The 20,895-nt window shown below is 43.3% G+C and overlaps 1 protein-coding gene across 3 annotated transcripts in view; it reads left to right on the top strand.

Moving 5' to 3' along the window:
* The window catches only part of LOC129868200 (long-chain-fatty-acid--CoA ligase 6-like), a 105,734-nt gene extending 96,821 nt beyond the window's left edge, over nucleotides 1–8,913 (top strand). For 2 of the 3 annotated variants that reach the window (XM_055941959.1, XM_055941957.1), the window contains exons 15-21: nucleotides 39–111; nucleotides 2,734–2,822; nucleotides 2,996–3,112; nucleotides 3,294–3,437; nucleotides 6,798–6,899; nucleotides 7,239–7,310; nucleotides 7,475–8,913. In XM_055941959.1, the coding sequence (XP_055797934.1) occupies nucleotides 39–111; nucleotides 2,734–2,822; nucleotides 2,996–3,112; nucleotides 3,294–3,437; nucleotides 6,798–6,899; nucleotides 7,239–7,310; nucleotides 7,475–7,615 (738 nt within the window). In that variant the 3' untranslated portion in view covers nucleotides 7,616–8,913. The remainder of the gene's footprint in view (nucleotides 1–38; nucleotides 112–2,733; nucleotides 2,823–2,995; nucleotides 3,113–3,293; nucleotides 3,438–6,797; nucleotides 6,900–7,238; nucleotides 7,311–7,474) is intronic. The other variant, XM_055941958.1, reaches the window with a different exon arrangement.
* The last annotated feature ends 11,982 nt before the right edge of the window (nucleotides 8,914–20,895 follow it).

Here is a 20,895-nt window from a genome sequence, read left to right as displayed (position 1 = left end):
CATCCTGCTAACATCCTGTCTGTCCTGGCTGTCTGTAGGTGTATGAGGCATATGGCCAGACAGAGTGTACTGCTGGCTGTACTTTCACCACTCCTGGAGACTGGACCTCAGGTGAGCTTATCTCTCCTCTCCGCTCTTCCCCACTCCTTTCTTCTCATCTTTTCTCCTCTCCTCTCGTCTTCTTTCTTCTCCTCTTCTCTTCTCCTTTCTTCTCCTCTTTACTTGTCTCCTCCACTTCAACCGGTCAACAGCTGTTCCACTCCCAGTACACCCAAGTAGTGCACTATACATAGGGAGCCATTTGGGACTCACACCTACATTAGGCCAGGGAGCAAGATTACCTTTATGACATCAGAGTACAGTCAATGCCTGTTTAAAAACATTATACTTCACCACTGGGGTGAAAGTCTAAGAGGTTTTACAACGGTGGAAACACAAGCCCACAGAGATAACACGCTGTGTATTGGGGACACATTATAGTGTGACTGAGTATAGCTGCTGCTGACTGATGCCAACATCAACAAGGCCCTCCATGTCCTGAGGAGATGGGGTTATAAGTCAGTGTCACCTGCTTTCAGCGGAAGGACCGCCGCAACGTGTAATATTTTACTGCGAACAATACAGCTGAAGCGAACTCCTTCCTCCGCCGCACGTAAGCACTTTCAGCTTCAGACTCAAACAAACAAACACAAGCTTTGAGGTTCCCACTGTTTTTAGCTCTGTGGCTTCCGGCTGGCTGCACGTTTCAGGGCCACAACCATTTCCCCTCTGTAATGTGTGAGAACAGGGGCAACTGGTCGGGAGGCTTAATTGTAGTTGAGTCAACAACCTTTGGATCACAGCCAGTATTTACCCACATACTCTGCTGTGCTACAAAAGACTGGCAGTTGCAGTATGACAACCCAAGCATGCAACAGACACTTTATTGTCTCGGTGAAACAGCCATGGCCAAAGGTTACACTGGAAATATATTGAGCTGCAGTACATTTGAATGGATGCTAGAGCAGCTCTAACACCTGACCCACCCATCAGCCCACTGAACCATCGGTTGCGTCCCAAATGGCACCCTATTTCCTATAAAGTGCACTACTTTTGACCAGAGCCCTATGGGAATAGGGTACCCTATGGGTCCTGGTCAAAAGCTGTGCACTATATAAGGAATAAGGTGTAATTCGGAATGCAGCCATAATCTCCTGTCTTCCTGGAAATGTCATTACTTATTACATATTATTTCATGATGCAGACTTTGCCAGGTCTAGCATGAATTTCTAGCCCAAGGACCACTCAAAACCCACCCACAAGGCCTGAAAACCAAAATGTTGTTGTTTTTTCAGCAAGAGAGGAGTTGATAAATAGGTGTCTCCATAATGACAATCTAAATACAACTGGTAAAAAAAGGCTAATTGACTGAGAACACATTCTCATTTACAGCAACGACTTGGGGAATAGTTACAGGGGAGAGGAGGGTGAATGAATGAGCCAATTGGAAGCTGGGGATGATTAGGTGGCCATGATAGTATGAGGGTCAGATTGGGTATTTAGCCAGGACCCCAGGGTTATGTCATAGTATATTTAGTGACCACAGAAAGCCAGGAAACCAATTTAACGTCCCATCTGAAAAACAGCAACCTACACAGGGCAATGTTCCCAGTAAAATATTTGTTGATCAAGGGTTTGTAAGCTACTCTGGACTTCTATAGGCCCTGCACATTATACTCTTCAACACTATAAAACAATATGGAACTAGCTAGTGCTGTTATTCGTGTGTTGTCCTCACATGACTTGTCATGATGTGCTGCTCTCCTCCCACTTGTGACTCAGCTGCCTGCTGCAGCGCTCTCTCAATACACGGCCCTCCCCACAGCCCTCCCTCCCTCCCTCCCTCCCTCCCTCCCTCCCTCCCTCCCTCCCTCCCTCCCTCCCTCCCTACCACTCTCTCAGCAACAGCCTGCCTCACTACCTGATTATCAGTAGCAGCAGGTCACAGTGAAATAAATAGATTTTAAAAAATACACAAAAAATAGAAATACCACAGAAATACCATGGCAGCGGCGGTGCTACTCAGAAGTAACGCAAAAACCTGCAACCCGCAACCAATACATTTTCCCCTGCGACATTGTTTTCAAAGTACTTCAAATTGCAAGAAAACCATGAACATGGCAACCCTGATCAGTACACTCTCTTAATAAGGCCCTGTGCTCTTACAGTTCCTGGGCAGTGGGGAAGCCCGCTGTTAGTTTGGAATCAGACACAACTGAATGTGTGGATGACATGTGGGGAATAACAATTTCAGATCTTCACACACCCTAGAATTGGGCTTTAGCTTTGTGCCTTGCAATGTTTTTAAGTTTAGCAAGTATGGAGAAAGGTATGACTTCTCTAACTATTGTGTAGGCCTGATTGTCAAACAATACACATTTTAGCGTATTTCCACTAAAAGATGCACATTTGAGTTGTAAAGGTAATATAGCTTGTAATGATTAAGAAACATTTATTTGTATTGCGTCAAATTAAAATATTATTCAACTGCTCCCCCTACTGGTTTGATTCTATATTTCAGTATTTTCAGCTTCACATTGCTGTTTTGGCCTGACTGTATAAATGCATACTTTTTGGTGGCAGCCAATTTACTATCTAATGACTTCAATCAACCAAATGAAGATATGACTCCACAGCTGTCTGTACACTATTCTTTTTTCTCATACTTCTCCTTGGTTTGATGGCTAACTCTAGGTCATGTGGGGGCGCCATTGCCATGTAACCTCATCAAGCTGGTGGATGTGGCTGAGAAGAACTACTTTGCACGCAAGGGAGAAGGAGAGGTGAGTTCAATAAAGCATCAAGGACATTTTAGGATAATCCCTATTTGAACATGGTCCCAGACAGTTGATCACTGAGGCTATGTAAGCATTAGTCGATGTGATAGTTGGGTATTGAAGACATTCTCTTTAATTCTCACTCTGTGGCTGTCTCCCTCTCTCTGATCATCCATTAGGTGTGTGTGAAAGGACCCAATGTTTTCAAGGGCTACCTCAAAGACCCTGAGAGGACTGCTGAAACCCTGGACACAGACGGTTGGCTCCACACCGGAGACATAGGGAGATGGTTACCTGTACGTACACATGCTTGTTTATGACCCTTCCCTTGAAAATACATTTCTTCAAACATCTATTTGCCTTCCTTGTGTTATATACCCTCAATATTAGGGTCAAATCCTAACTTGACATTCACAACTATTTCAATTAAAATGTAAGGTATGGGCCTATTTTTGATGTCTGACCTCCTCTCCTCAGAACGGCACACTGAAGATCATTGACAGGAAGAAGCACATATTTAAGCTGGCCCAGGGAGAGTACATCTCCCCTGAGAAGATAGAGAACATTTACATCCGCTGTGAGCCTGTGACCCAGCTCTACGTCCATGGTGACAGCCTACAGGTGATCTCCTTAACCACTTCGTTGTTATCACATGACAGCCGATGGTAAGAGTTGTTTGGGCATTATCATTAAAGTTGGGCAGAACCACTGGCACACAGCTAGACATTAGCCCTATAAAAATCTGTCAGTTTAGGCTAGAGATAATTTTTTTCATCAATTCCCTGCATACGCACTTCCGCATCTGCGATGAAAGGTGGCAGAGCTCAAGCGATGTTTGTCAGACCATGAGACATCCCGAAAATTAGTCTTCTCACAAAATCGGATAACACTTTACTTGACACTCAGCATCATAACACATTATGATACAGTCATAACTATGTCATAATATGTCATAACAGCCGACATAACTTGTCATAAGTCATAATATGGTCATAACAATGTCATGACACATGTATTTAGACCTGTTGTGACATACTCTATATTGCATTATTTTATCACTGGTTATGACACCTACAAAAGAGTGTCAAAACCCACAAAACATGCACCTCTGTTGCTTATGACTAGGATGAAAGCAGGAGCAGATTTCAGGTACAAGAAACCCTCTTTTTGACTGAGGACTGACATAAGGTCATGTACATGATAGGCCTATCTGACCTATTATGATGGTCATAATGTATCTTGGCAGTGTCATAAATCACATGAGCAAAGTTCACTGAACCACCTCCACTAAAATTACAATTGATAGCCTTTGAGTTAGAGTAGGATCATTTAAAAAAAACATGACACTGATACTGAGGTTAATTGGTAAGCTGTAACAGACTATGTGAGGTCATAAAATGTGGGTATCATAACAGGTGTTATGTAGGTGTCATAACCAGCCATAAAATAACACAATATGTCACAATAAGTGTAAATATGGGTCATGACAGTGTTATGACCATATTCAGACAGGTTATGACAAGTTATGTCAGCTGTTATGACACATTATGACATGGTTATGACCGTGTCATAACGTCTTATAACGCTGGGTTTAAAGTAAAGTGTTACCCAAAATCGTCTGTAGCGTCTGAATGGTTTGACCATTATTACCCCTCTATGGAAAGATGAGACTCTCCCGAACACAACGGTGGTTTCCGTTTTGCTCTACAACCCCCACGAGCGTTTTGGGACTAGTCTGAAATCAGCACAGCCGATCTGCTAACTTCTGTCTGTAGCGTCAAAACAGTTTGGACAACACACTAATATGACCCCTCTGTAGAAAGGTGAGACTCTCACAAACACAAATATGTTGTTTTGCTCTAGGATGCCCACTGGCCTCACAAGACCCGTCTGAAGGTCCCCCGTACCAGTTGAAAAAATAAAATGGAAGTATACTGAACAAAATGATTAACGCAACATGTAAAGTGTTGGTCCGATGTTTTATGAGCTGAAATAAAAGATCTCAGAAATTGTCCTTATGCAAATGTATTTCTCAAAAATGTTGTGCACAGATTTGTTTACATCCCTGTTAGTGAGCATTTCTCCTTTGCCAAGATAATCCATTCCAACTGACAGGTGTGACATATGAAGAAGCTGATTAAACAGCATGATCATTACACAGGTGCACCTTGTGCTGGGGACAATAAAAGGCAACTGTATAATGTGCAGTTTTGTTAGACAACACAATGCCAAAGATGTCTCAAGTTTTGAGGGAGTGTGCAATTGGCATGCTGACTGCAGGAATTTCCACCAGAGCTGTTACCAGAGAATTGATTGTTAATTTCTTTACCTTAAGCCACCTCAGATTTTGCTTTAGATAATTTAGCAGTCCATCCAACCAGCCTCACAACCGCAGACCCACCTGTATAGCGTTGTGTGGACGAGCGGTTTGCTGATGTCAATATTGTGAACAGAGTGCCCAATGATGGCGGGGGGGTTAGGGTATGGGCAGGCATAAGCTACGGACAACGAACACAATTGCATTTATCGATGGAAATTTGAATGCACAGAGATACTGTGACAAGATCCTGAGGCCCATTGTAATGCCATTCATCCACCACCATCACCTCATGTTTCAGCATGATAATGCACGGCCCCATGTTGCAAGGATCTGTACACAATTCCTGGAAGTTGAAAATGTCCCAGTTCTTCCATGGCCTACGTCCTCACCAGATATGTCACCCGTTGAGCATGTTTGGGATGCTCTGGATCAACGTGTACGACAGCGTGTTCCAGTTCCTGGCAATATCCAGAAACTTCAACCAGCCATTGAAGAGGAGTCGGACAACATTCCACAGGCCACAATCAACAGCCTGATCAACTCTATGCGAAGGAGATCTGTAGCGCTGCATAAGGCACTTTTTTTTTAAAGGTATCTGTGACCAACAGATGCATATCTGTATTCCCAGTCATGTGACATTAGGGACTAATGAATTTATTTAAATTGACTGTTGCTCAGTAAAATCTGTGAAGTTGTTGCATGTTGCGTTTATATTTTTGTTCAGTGGGGACAATATGGGGACAATTTAGTGCCAAAAATAAGGGGTTAAATAATGTAAAAAAATATATATATGTAACGCTTGTCTTCCTCCTCGTCTGAGGAAGAGCAAGGATCGGACCAAAGCGCAGCGTGGTTTGAATACATATTTTAATTATAGCAACAAAGACGAAAAACACTTGACAAAATACAAAACAATAAACGAACGTGAACAAACGAACAAAAACAGTACCGTGTGGCGAACAAACACAGACACGGTAACAATCACCCACAAACAAACATTGAAAACAGCCTACCTTAATATGGTTCCCAATCAGAGACAATGACAAACACCTGCCTCTGATTGAGAACCATGTTAGGCCAAACGAACAAACCTAAACATAGAAACAAGTAACATAGACTGCCCACCCCAACCCACGCCCTGACCATACTAAATAAAGACAAAACAAGGGAAATAAGGTCAGGAACGTGACAATATAAACCTTTCCTTATCTTTCTTAAAGATCTCAGATATAGGACACTTCAGAACAATCTTCCTTGAGATGTTTTTTCTGATTATCTGTTCCATGTAGTGAATCTGTTATTCAATGTGTTTATATGGGCTAATAACAGTAAGGCCAACATTTTTTTTCATCAAATCATTTTTGCTGATATTTTTTTCATACTTCAACGGCTCTTAAAATTCAAAATCAAATAGCTAAATGATCCTTGGTATGACCTTATTAAAACAATTCTATATAGCTTAGTATAACCCCCCCCCCCTCCCCCGACTGTAATGGGTTAAAACCACAGTTTATGCTGGATACTGTTTATGTACAGCTATTTTCATAGATAGACACATACTTACTTACCTACTTAGGCCTATTGAGAGAGAGAAAGAGAGAGAGAAAAATACAGAGAACATTTGATTATTTCTAAAGGTTACTTGTGTGTTTCTCTTCTAGTCCTGTCTGGTTGCCATAGTTGTTCCTGACCCAGAGACAATGCCTGCATGGGCCCTGAAGAAAGGCATGGAGGGGAGCTATCGGGACCTCTGTAAAAATACTGTATGTGATTTCAATCCCATCGTTTACATTCAATGGTGTTTTCATTCTGTTTGTTGCCATGATGAAGGAGAGGCTTGAAATAATCAACTATGTGAATAGATGTGAAAAGATTGACGTAATCAAAGGAAAGGATTCCTGTTGCACAACATTCATATCTAGGTACTGCGCTTTTCGAGAAAGATCATCAGATCCTCAGACCCTGAGTAAACTGATTCAAGAAAAAGAAAGGGCACCTTGTTGAACCCTTTGAGTTGTTGAATAGATCGACATAACACAACACATGGTATTGTCTTAGAGTCATGGTACGGTGTCTTGTCTTGTGTGTGTGTGTATGTAAAGGTCCTGAAGAAAGCCATCATGGAAGACTTGCAGAGACTGGGCAAGGCCAGTGGCCTCCACTCGTTTGAGCAGGTGTGTGTGTGTGTGTGTGTGTCAATTGTGAGGTGTTCATTGGTGAGGGCAAATGACAACTCTCTGAAAGCGAATACCTAGATGATGATGACAAATAGCTGATATGCACACTTGACCTGGCAAAGGATCCTGTCTACATTCTAATGTATTCTGTCTGTCCCAAGGTGAAAAACATCCACATCCACAACGAGCAGTTCTCCATACAGAATGGCCTGTTGACTCCCACATTAAAAGCGAAGAGACCCGAGCTGAGGGAGTTTTTCAAGGAGAAGATCGAAGACCTGTACGAAAACATCTCCATGTGAAACACTACCACCGAATAAACGTTTCTCAGCAACATCACTCCTCATTTAACATTTGTCATTCACTTCCCTTCACCCCCATCCAACCACAAAACAGACTCAAACCAACCAAACAAGTTACTGACCGTGGGTCAGGAAGGAAGTATCATCTTAGCTCTTTGGACACCCACTGACCGAGTTCTGTCTGCTGCTCCAGGGCAGCCTAGCAGTGTGTTGGGCCAGTAACCGAAAGGTTGCTGGTTTGAATACCTGAACTGACAAGGTGAAAAATCTGTTGATGTGCCCTTGAGCAAGGCAATTAACCCTAATTTGCTCCAGGGGCGCCGTACTACTATGGCTGACCCTGTGAAACAACACATTTCACCTACAGTACTCGGTATATGTGACAATACATCTGTGTTATTTTTTTCAATGTAGAGCTAAAACCAAATCAGCCTCATCTCTTATCTTGAAACGCCAGCAACAGACAGTCAACATAGCCTGCATGCTCCTCTTTCTTTTGTAGACCTTTCAAAACATTACAAAAAAATGATGCAATCTTTAAGTTTTTCTCCATGATGTGCTCAGAGAATTTGCCTGGTAAGAACATACCGACCTCAAATAAGGGCATTGCATGCAGTGTGCCCTGCATTGCTGGGACCGTTGTTACAGGAGACTTCAAAATGAGTCCTGGGCTTTTAAGGCAGTCAATAGGGGTGTAAAAACGTTTTGTCTGTTGCAAAACTTTTTCCAACAAAAACAGCTTAATCAAAACGTAAAACGTTTTTTCAACAAAAACTAGAGTTTTATTGGACAAATTCAGGTAGGCCCCTCCCCGTTCCATTTGTTCTGTTTGCTTCCATTTGGTTCCTAGAGTAAATGGTAAACGCTTTCCATGCAAGGCAAAACGTTTTGCAACGGAATCCGACTAATGAATACACCCCTGGTATACCAACACCGTCAACGGTCATACTGCAAAGCTTTCTCATGTAGTCGAGATCGACAAGCTCCACTCATTGATGGAGGTTAAAACAAAATGGACTGTGAAAATGTGGGTTTATGTAGTACAAATGTAATGGCTTTTGAGTTAATTTCAGTCCCAAATTATTACTATGTGGATGTACATATTAAGGACAACTAGACATAAGCATATTTAAGCAATGGTTTGAATGGATTTTTTGCGTGTAGTGAGATGAATTGTAACTTTATTTAATCTGTTGTCAAATGGAATCAGCACCATATCCTTGTATTGAATGAGTGCAGCAACAGGGATTGGGGGTGGGGTTGGGATGGGGCAGAGAAAAATAAAATACATTCTGGAATGATTTTCATTTATTATTTCTTTATTCTTTTCCATGTCAAGCAATGCTTAAACAAACTAAAACAGAATTACCTTTGCATTGCAACATTTGGCTGGGCAATATAGACAGAAAGTGTTAAAGGCCCAGTGGAGACACAAATGTGATTTCCTGCGTTTTATATATATTTCCACCCTGAGGTTGGAATAATACTGTGAAATTGTGAAAATTATGAGAATACAATCATTTTTATTGTAAGAGCTGTTTGAAATTTGTTCCCGTTTTGGTGTTAAGGAATTTTGGCCTTCCATGGTGACATCACCATGCAGTAAATCAGTTAATAAATCAATAAGAAAGTTCCAAACCTCTCTGCCAATAACTGCACATTCAGTTTTACCCTCGCCACTCAAACCTGCCCTAGACAGTCCTAGAAAAATTATTGCTTGATAAATGGCTCTTTGCTAAGAATGTATTATTATTTAAAAAATGTACCACTTTATTTGAAAAAATAAATCACAGTATGGTACTTAATTTTTACCCTGAAATGATCTGATATTGAGATCTGCATTGGACCTTTAAAGGGATACTGCGAGATTCGGGCCTTTGTTCTACTTACCCAGAGTCTGATGAATACTGTGGATACCATTTTTATGTCTCTGTACCCGTACCCGTATGTTTCTGTACCCATAGACTTCCAGTCATTGCGCTAACGCTAGTAAGCATTTGCTTGTGAAACTAGAGCTAACTTACTTTGTACTGCACAGAGACATAACGATTGTATCCACGAGTTTATCTGACTCTGGGTAAGTAGAACAAGGGCAATATAATAGCAATGATCATGGTAGTGATATAGGGTGATAAGATCAAATCAAAGTCTATTGGTCGCGTACGCAGTTTAGCAGGTGTTGTGGCGGGTGCAGCGAAATGCTTATGTTCTAGTTCCTCTCAATCAATGCAGTAAATGTCAAACAAGCACATACAGTACAGTACAATACAAAGTACAAATGTAGTACAGTAGTAGATATGTAAACATGGTTAAAGTGACCAGTGTTCATTTACTATGTACATAGGGCAGCAGTCCGTAAGGTGCAGGGTAAAGTATGCAACAGTTGGACACAGTCTCCATTGATATGTGTCTCCTGACCTTGACACAGGTAAAGTGGCTAAGTGATTGGTTTACCTCTTCTGTAGGTTTGCTTTGGCACAACAAAAGTCTACTTGGAGCTAGCGTCCTAGTGCATGCTTCTTCTTATCAGCAGCCAACAACTACAATGTTGAGAGCTGAAGGTCTACAGGGCATACTTTCTTCCAAGTACCTCAGATGAAGTTTCATCATCATAGTTGATGTTTGATTTTAGTAGGGGAAAGGCTGCACTTACAGAGCCTCTGAAATATGTTTGTGAGCAGCAGGACCTCAAATAGTCTGTTACAGTTTACCAATTAACCTCAGTGTCAGTGTCATGTTTTAAAAAAATGATCCTACTCTAACTCAAAGGCTATCAATTGTAATTTTAGTGGAGGTTGTTCAGTGAACTTCGCACATGTGCTTGTCTTTTAACTGAGGCCTGAAGACTAGCCCACAAAGTAAATGCTTACAGCAGGCTAACCCAGTCTTGTGACACACGTTGCGTTCCCCTGATCAGACGTTGCATGCGTCAACCAAAGGTTGCGTGTCACGTCATTGACTGTGTCATCGACTGACAGATTGATATAACATATTATCTGGTTAGCTGATACGTAAAATACCTATCCAGGCGTTGTAAGACCTGGCAGGCTTCAGCAACGCCTGGGCAGAGGAATACGCCCATAGACGACCAGGGCTCAAACCATAGCATTTATTACACTTTTTCCAGACAAGACAGGGGCAAATTAATATAATACATTTGCAAAATTCAGCAGATTTTTATTTGGTCAAAACAATATTTCCGGGCATCCCGAGTAGCGGTTGGGCTCTACTTGGCACATTGTGCTCTAGCGACACTCCCCGGTCGCCAATGAACGGTTTCCTCCGACACATTGGTGTGGCTGGCTTCCGGGTTAAGCTGGCGGGTGTTAAGGAGCGCGGTTAGGCGGCTCATGTTTCGGAGATCACATGACTCCACCTTCGCCTCTCCAGAGCCCATTGGGGAGTTGCAGCGATGAGACAAGATTGAAATTGGGGAGAAAAAGGGGGATAAAATACCAACAACAAAAAAGAAAAGAATACTTGACTTATCTGATTTAAGCCCTTGGCTCCAATAAAAGGAGCATAGGCCATAGACAAATGTCCTCCTCCATCTCACTCGTTTCGGGGCAAGTTTTTCCAGGTCTCACCATGTTGAGGCTACTTTCAGTCATTTCTGCCTGGACAAATAAGCCTACACCTGTCACTGAACATCAAACTGGAAAAATGTGTCAGACTCATATCCCTCAAGTTTCTGCATAAATACACGCTGTTCAGACGATCACATGAATCCACTTCACAGATAAGATGTGATTGGCGTAGGCCTGTTTGGGGAGTACATTGGATCTGGAAGAACAGGCATGCTTGTACAGCACTTTTGTAAATTAATTTGTGGAATGAAAGGAATAAAAAGGAATTGCAAGTGAAACCACGGGACTGGTTAGGAATCAATGAAGATTACATAGCAACATTCCAACTGATGATCAGATCACAAAGAATCCTGTAGTATGTTTAAAAATGTATGAATAATATGTTTTACGGTAAATCTAAATGATGGGTAGATAGGACAGGAATCAAACTGTACATGTTGGATATTTTAATATTCAGTGTTTTTCCTTCTTTGACTAATGACACTATTTAAGGTGAGTGGTCATGTCTCAAACCAGCTACAGGGTTACCGTACTCTATTTTTGTATTTCACGTTTATGGCCAGCAGGGAGCGCCAACATAATTAGGGGAACATCTCCACACATTTTTTCCCAGCTGAATCTCTGGAAAAGTGTTTTGGGGTGCCAAGATGACGGGCAGACCTACACCTGAACTGTTGTTGGACTTGGAGGTGGAGTCAGAGGATCCCATAGAGTTCGATAAGAAAGCGGGCAGTGAAAAAAACAAAAAAAACAGGAACATATTAAGAGTGGATATGGAGTGCTGCAGAACGAAATTGAACATGACGAGAGTGAGGATGAATTAACTAAGGTGGCAGGTGCTGTGAAAACCGTAGAGTTTGAGCCTCCTCCCGATGGTGATGAAGATGATTTTGGCCCAGTGGGAGAAAGATTTTTGGAGAGAATGGATTGTTGCCTTCTGGCTGATCCGTATGTGGTGTCACGATGGGTGGAAAAGAGGTTGGGGATTGTTAGGTTGTTGAAAGTGACTTAAAGTGGAATCGTGTCCATTTTTTAAACGTTTATGCCCTCCAGAGGGAGCGTGCGCCTCCGCACCACGCGACTGGAGAAAATAAGTGTAACATGCTTTCCTCTCCAGAGCAGGGCGCCGTTGAAAGGAGTGATAACTGGAGTGGCATTAAGTGTTGAAGAGGGTCAACTGAAGTTGAAGATTCCCAGTGTTTGTGACGCACGCCGTTTGGTGTGACTCAAACCTGTGGAGAGGTGGTGAAACAGAGAAGACACCTGTGTTTCCTTTCGGAAAAGCTGACCACGACTCCATTTTGTTGATTCCAGCCTACAAACAGAAATTAAAACTACAAGCTCCCGCGCTCAGGTCTGTTCAACGCTGGTCCGACCAATCTGAATCCACGCTTCAAGACTGCTTTGATCACGCGGATTGGAATATGTTCCGCACGGCGTCCAACAACAACAATGATGAATATGCAGATTCGGTGAGCGAGTTCATTAGGAAGTGCATTGACGATGTCGTACCCAGAGCAACGATTAAAACATTCCCAAACCAGAAACCGTGGATTAACGGCAGCATTCGCGTGAAACTGAAAGCGCGAACCACTGCTTTTAACCAGGGCAAGGTGACCGGAAACATGACCAAATACACACAGTGTAGCTATTCTCTCCGCAAGGCTATTAAACAGGCCAAGTCCCAGTACAGAGACAAAATTGAATCGCAATTCAACAGCTCAGACACAAGGGGTATGTGGCAGGGTCTACAGTCTATCACGGATTACAAAAAGAAAAGCAGCCCCGTCGCGGATCAGGATGTCTTGCTCCCAGACAGGCTAAATACCTTTTTTGCCCGCTTTGAGGATAATACAATGCCACTGTCACGGCCCACTACCAAAACCTGCGGGCTCTCCTTCACTGCAGCCGAGGTGAGTAAAACATTTAAACGTGTTAACCCTCGCAAGGCTGCAGGCCCAGACGGCATTCCCAGCCGCGTCCTCAGAGCATGCGCAGACCAGCTGGCTGGTGTGTTTACGGACATTTTCAATCAATCCTTAGCCCAGTCTGCTGTTCCCACATGCTTCAAGAGGGCCACCATTGTTCCTGTTCCCAAGAAAGCTAAGGTAACTGAGCTAAACGACTACCGCCCCGTAGCACTCACTTCCGTCATCATGAAGTGCTTTGAGAGACTAGTCAAGGACCATATCACCTCCACCCTACCGGACACCCTAGACCCACTCCAATTTGCTTACCGACCCAATAGGTCCACAGACGACGCAATCGCAACCACACTGCACACTGCCCTAACCCATCTGGACAAGAGGAATACCTATGTGAGAATGCTGTTCATCGACTACAGCTCAGCATTTAACACCATAGTACCCTCCAAACTCGTCATCAAGCTCGAGACCCTGGGCCTCGACCCCGCCCTGTGCAACTGGGTCCTGGACTTCCTGACGGGCCGCCCCCAGGTGGTGAGGGTAGGTAACAACATCTCCACCCCGCTGATCCTCAACACTGGGGCCCCACAAGGGTGCGTTCTGAGCCCTCTCCTGTACTCCCTGTTCACCCACGACTGCGTGGCCATGCACGCCTCCAACTCAATCATCAAGTTTGCGGACGACACTACAGTGGTAGGCTTGATTACCAACAACGACGAGACGGCCTACAGGGAGGAGGTGAGGGCCCTCGGAGTGTGGTGTCAGGAAAATAACCTCACACTCAACGTCAACAAAACAAAGGAGATGATTGTGGACTTCAGGAAACAGCAGAGGGAGCTCCCCCCTATCCACATCGACGGGTCAGTAGTGGAGAAGGTGGAAAGTTTTAAGTTCCTCGGTGTGCACATCACGGACAAACTGAATTGGTCCACCCACACAGACAGCGTTGTGAAGAAGGCGCAGCAGCGCCTCTTCAACCTCAGGAGGCTGAAGAAATTCGGCTTGTCACCAAAAGCACTCACAAACTTCTACAGATGCACAATCGCGATCATCCTGTCGGGCTGTATCACCGCCTGGTACGGCAACTGCTCCGCACACAACCGTAAGGCTCTCCAGAGGGTAGTGAGGTCGGCAGAACGCATCACCCGGGGCAAACTACCTGCCCTCCAGGACACCTACACCACCCGATGTCACAGGAAGGCCATAAAGATCATCAAGGACAACAACCACCCAAGCCACTACCTGTTCACCCCGCTATCATCCAGAAGGCGAGGTCAGTACAGGTGCATCCAAGCAGGGACCGAGAGACTGAAAAACAGCTTCTATCTCAAGGCCATCAGACTGTTAAACAGCCACCACTAACATTTAGCGGCCGCTGCCAACAAACTGACTCAACTCCAGCCACTTTAAAAATGGGAATTGATGGAAATTATGTAAAAATGTACCACCAGCCACTTTAAACAATGCCACCTAATATAATGTTTACATACCCTACATTACACATCTCTTATGTATATGTATATACTGTACTCCACAGGTGTCAAACTCATTCCACGGGGGGCCGAGTGTCTGCGGGTTTTCGCTCCTCCCTTGTACTTGATTGATGAATTAACATCACTAATTAGTTAGGAACTCCCCACACCTGGTTGTCTAGGGCTTTATTGAAAGGAAAAACCAAAAACCTGCAGACACTAGGCTCTCCGTGGAATGAGTTTGACACCCCTGCTGTACTCTATATCATCTACTGCATCTTGCCATCTTTATGTAATACATGTACCACTAGCCACTTTAAACTATGCCACTTTATGTTTACATACCCTACAGTACTCATCTCATAGGTATATACCGTACTCTATACCATCTACTGCACCTTGCCTATGCCGTCTGTACCATCACTCATTCATATATCTTTATGTACATATTAGTAGTTGAGGAATTGTTAGGTTAGATTACTTGTTGTTATTACTGCATTGTCGGAACCAGAAGCACAAGCATTTCGCTACACTCGCATTAACATCTGCTAACCATGTGTATGTGACTAATAAATTTGATTTGATTTGATTTGATTTGATTTGTGTACTACTGAGCTTTGATGCAGAGTCTTCACCAGATAAAGTCCACTAACGTGTTTTAGGTGTCAAGCTTATGGCTTATGTAGCAGTAGTGTGTAGGAGGGAGATTCATGGATGTAAGAAGTGTGCAGGAGGACATGAGACAAAGGAATGTGTAGTATCGGTGGAAAAAGTTGTGTATTAACTGTAGTGGTACCCATGGTGCTGGAGATTAGAGGGGTCTGGTGAAAGGCAGGTTGAGGTTGCCAGGATCAGAGTATGGCAGAAGATGTGCTATGCTGAGGCAGTAAATAGAGTATTAGAGGAAGATGGGTCCAGGGTGAGGGTGAGGGATCCTAAGAGGATCCCTGTGAGGAGGCCGAGGCCAATAGAGAGTGATAGGAATAACACATGCTTCAGTAAGTTTCTTTTTTGTTGGCATTCATGGCCATGGATGTCAATTGTACCTCAGCAATGGAACTTAAATCACAGAGGATAGATGTTGTGGTGGCAGCTGCAGAGAACTACTTGGGTGATTGTTTAGACTGTTTTGATCACGCGGACTGGGATATGTTCCGGGTAGCCTCTATGAATAACATTTACGAATACACGAATACGGTGACTGAGTTCATCAGGAAGTGTATTGAAGAGGTTGTACACACTGTGACTTTTAAAACCTACTCAAACCAGAAACCGTGGATAGATGGCAGTATTCGTGGAAAACTGAAAGTGCGAACCACCACATTTAACCACGGCAAGGTGACTGGGAATGTGGCCAAATACAAACAGTGTAGTTATTCCCTCAGTAAGGCAACCAAATAGTTAAAACATCAGCACAGAGACAGTGGAGTCGCAATTCAACAGCTCAGACACAAGCCATATGTGGCAGGGTCTATAGACAATCACGGATTACAAAGGGAAAACCAGCCACGTCGCGCACACTGACGTCTTGCTTCCGGACAAGCTAAACACCTTCTTTGCCCACTTTGAGGATAACACAGTGTCACTGACGCGGCCCACTACCAAGGACTGGGCTCTCCTTCTCCATGACCGACGTAAGACATTTAAGCATGTTAACCCTCGCTAGGCTGCCGGCCCAGACGGCATCACTAGCCGCGTCCTCAGAGAATGCACAAACCAGCTGGCTGGAGTGTTTACGGACATAATAAATCTCTCCCTATCCCAGTCTGCTGTCCCCACTTGCTTCAAGATGTCCACCATTGTTCCTGTTCCCAAGAAAGCAAAGGTAACTGAACTAAATGTCTATTGCCCTGTAGCACTCACTTCTGTCATCATGAAGTGCTTTGAGAGGCTAGTTAAGGATCATATCAGCTCTACCTTACCTGACACTCTAGACCCACTTCAATTTGCTTACCGCCGCAATAGATCCACAGACGATGCAATCGCCATCGCTTTGCACACTGCCCTATCCAATCTGGACAAGAGGAATATCTATGTAAGAATGCTGAATGCAGACCCCCCCTGTACTCCCTGTTCACCCATGACTGCGTGGCCACGCACGCCTCCAACTCTATCATCAAGTTTGCAGACGACACAACAGTAGAAGGCCTGATTACCAACAATGACGAGAGAGTGGTGCCAGGAAAATAATCTCTCACTCAATATCAACAAAACAAAGGAGCGGATCGTGGACTTCAGGGAACAACAGAGGGAGCACGCCCCTATCCACATCGACGGGACTGCAGTAGAGAAAGTGGATAGCTTCAAGTTCCTCTGCATAGACATCACTGACGATCTGAAATGGTCCAACCACACAGACAGTGTGGTGAAGAAGGCGCAACAGCGCCTCATCAACCTCAGGAGGCTGAATAAAGTTGCCTTGGCCCCTAAAACCCTCACAAACTTTTACAGATGCACAATTGAGAGCATCCTGTTGGGCTATATCACCGCCTGGTACAGCAACTGCACCGCCCGCAACCGCAGGGCTCTCCAGAGGGTGGTGCGCTCTGCCCAACACATCACCGGGGGCAAACTACCTGCCCTCCAGGACACCTACAGCACCCGATTGTCACAGGAAGGCCAAAAAGATCATCAAGGACAACAACCACCCGAGCCACGGCTTGTTCACCCCGCTATCATCCAGAAGGCGAAGTCAGTACAGGTGCATCAAAGCTGAGACCGAGAGACTGAAAAACAGCTTCTATCTCATTGCCATCAGACTGTTAAAAAGCCATGACTAGCGGGCTTCCACCCAGTTACGCAACCCTGTACCTTAGAGGCTGCTGCCCTATATACATAGACTTGGAATCACTGGCCACTTTAATAATGGAACACTAGTCACTTTAATCAATCAATCAATTTTATTTTATATAGCCCTTCGTACATCAGATAATATCTCGAAGTGCTGTACAGAAACCCAGCCTAAAACCCCAAACAGCTAGAATGCAGGTGTAGAAGCACGGTGGCTAGGAAAAACTCCCTAGAAAGGCCAAAACCTAGGAAGAAACCTAGAGAGGAACCAGGCTATGAGGGGTGGCCAGTCCTCTTAATAATGTTTACATACTACTTTAGTCATCTCATATGTATATACTATTCCACTGCATTTTAGTCAATGCCACTCAGACATTGCTCAATCTAATTTTTATATATTTCTTGAATCCAATCTTTTACTTTTAGATTTGTGTGTATTGTTGTGAATGGTGGAGATCCGCATTAACATTTGCTAAATATGCGCATTTGACCAATATATTTTTTTTGATTTGGGTGTATGAGATTTTACTGCAGAAGAGTTACAAGATGTTTTGAATGATAGTGTCCCTTCCTCCAAGGCTGAGGGCCTGGAGTAGGAACAGATAGGACCAAACTAGTGGAATAGTGGTGAGTTTTTAATGGGTGCAATTTTTTCACAAAGTGTAATGAATTCATACTACAGAATATTAGGCTGATACACAGCCAATACAGTAGGTGGCGCCATGCACCGATAATACTTGTTTGCGGACCGCCGTAATACCCCAGAAGAAGCAGTTGCTGATGCTCCAGAGGTCTATGGAGGTTTGTGAATTAAAAAAATAAAACTAGCTTTGGCCAATGAAAACGTTTTAATAATTAAATTAATAATTGTTTGTTCAAACTATCTTTCTGATTCGTTGGTTTGCTGGCTTTATACTCTAATCTAACAAGTGAAACACCTGCCTGGCCAAAAATGTAACAAACGTTGGCTACCGTTAGCTAACTACTGTAGCTAACTTAGCAGGCGTCATTATCGGGACACTCAAACACGTTCAAGTTGAAATTTCATTCTCACCTTGACTTCATATTAAATGGATGTAAATGAATCAATGAGCCTCGTACGTGTTTTGATTCAACTGTAACTTTTCTCTTCAAAGAATAATCGTGTTTTTGCCCGAATGGTTCGTTCAAAATGTCGGAGTGACGACACCATCACAAGACGAGAAGGAATGCTCAGCAGCAGCTCCAGAAGGCAGAGTGGCGATACGCCTTTGAAGTCAGGTTTCACAAGAGGCAGTAAGAAATGGGATGTCTTTCAATGACAGTATGAGCTACTATGATTATACCTGTCCTGAAGGCCATCTCTCCCCAGATTTCTTCAAGTGGTATCTTCATACACAGATAAGATGTAGCCATCTACAAAGTATTGCAAAAACAGTTTTTGACAACCAGCTACACACGGATTTACATGCAGCACAACTGGTGGACAAAAAAGTTAAACAAGCCCAGTAGTATACTCATTCCCAAGCAGAGGTTTAACCTTGCAGAGGAAGTTAAGACTTGTTCATTGCCAATTATTAGGTTTAACTACTATGGTTGCTGATCACTTGCCTGGCAGAAGGAAATTGGTCTGGATGCCAGGCAATCTGATCAAGTCTTTTGTTTAAATTTCAGAACTGAAGCGACTCTTCCCTAAACCCCTCTGCGCACGGCCAAAAGGCCATGCTCTGTCACCCATAAATGAGTCAACATGCACTGTTCACGGGTGAGCTGCTTCATCTGTTAAACAATTTATAACAATCAGATAAGGGTTGAGTCCCAAATGGTACCCTATTCCCCATTTAGAGATCTACGTTTGACCAGTGCCATGGGGTGCCATTTGGGATGCAGACAGGTAAGATTTGTAGCTAGCATTAATGTGACTGCTCATTCCTAGTACATACCATTATGTGTGCCTCAACAGATCTGTATCGTCAACTGGTCCCTGGATGAACAGAATGCTGGAATCAAATGGAACTGTGAGTGAAAAGTCATTAAACCAGTTTGCATCACCTCTGATTCACTTGACTAACTTATCACTCTCCATTTTCTCTTTTCAGGAGAGCACAATACATTATAGCACAGAAGACGGTTCAAGTTGAGTTAGGAACATGTTTTTTTTGTCAGTTAATGGATAAACCCATGCTCACTTTGGTCCTTCATGTTGTGGATTGGTAATTGCAAATGGGTCAAAGTTTACTATTGAATGTAATATTTTTTCTATTTGCAGTTTCACAGGTGGGTGTTTCCTCCCTCCTGTTGGATTGTGATGAGACGGACTCTGCTGACATCTCCAGCGATACTAGCTCCAGCAGTCTGCCCTCACCTGAGCAGTTCCGCAGAGAGAAAGTCTATGGTGTGTGTGTGTGTTGGTCTAGGACTCAGCAGGCACTGTAAAAAGATCTGGCTGACGGCCCATGCCCTAAGAAGTTGAGTGACAGGGATTTTTCAATCCCATCTTTTTTTGCGGTTTAGAAGAGCTAGTGGCCTTCCCCAGTGAGGAGATGTTGGACCTGAATGTAAAGAACTCCACTCTCCTAGATGTCAGCGATGCTGAGGACATCCACATGCAGCAGCCTCCTAACCTGTCCTCCATCATTGGTAAGAGATACAGCACAATACTGGACATACAGGATGTTACCCCAAAGGGCACCCTGTTGACTTTATAGACTACTGTTTTGACCTGCGCACCTAGTGCACCACTTTTGACCAGAGACCTATCTTGGGAAAATGGTGCCATTTGGAACATAACCCAAGTTTTTGTAATTTATTTTATTTTATTTTTTTAATTTTAAGGACCCTGAAACTTTGTCAACCTTGGAGAGGTTTAGTATTCCATGCTTCCTTATCTGCGCAAAATGTATTTTTTTTTCTTTGCAGACAGTTCCCAAATGAATGATGGAAAAGATCAGGAAAAAAGGTAAATTTGATTGAATGGCTCGACTCTTTGTATAAGATGTGAAATTTACTTTTTCATAGAATGAATAGTAATTTATATTCTAACAAAGAACCTTTATTTGTTCACAGCCGTTTAGCGCTACCCATTAGAAGTACATATTCAGGTATTTGCTTCTAATATATTTTATAATTATTTTTTAAATAACAGTAATTTGTTTTTTGAAAAAATACCTAACAAAAGCGGGAGAACGCATATAGAACTGATTATTTATTTTCCATGTATTTGTAGACAAGCTGTTCAATGCCTATGTGTCCGTTGAAAGCACACCCCTAGCTGGAGGAGTAACTGTGCCCTCAGTCCCCAAGAAAACACAAAGGGTATGAAAACACTCGCCTGTCTTATATTTCTCAGATTCTATCAGAGCTACAAGTGGCATGTAAAGAGAATTTGTGGCTCATCTGCAAGTGTAAAAATGTCAGTTAGTAATGAAGTCCTCCTCTCACAGCCAGAGACGATTAGACCCAGGAAGATCAAATGCAGGAAGAGAGTAAAATTTAGTGACTCTGTTACCACTGAGAAGATGGTAGTG

Source organism: Salvelinus fontinalis, chromosome 13 (assembly GCF_029448725.1).
Source record: "Salvelinus fontinalis isolate EN_2023a chromosome 13, ASM2944872v1, whole genome shotgun sequence".
In the NCBI taxonomy this organism is placed as follows: Eukaryota; Metazoa; Chordata; class Actinopteri; order Salmoniformes; family Salmonidae; genus Salvelinus; species Salvelinus fontinalis.
Note: the sequence above shows the minus strand (reverse complement) of the source record. Positions and strands in the feature narration are given on the sequence as shown.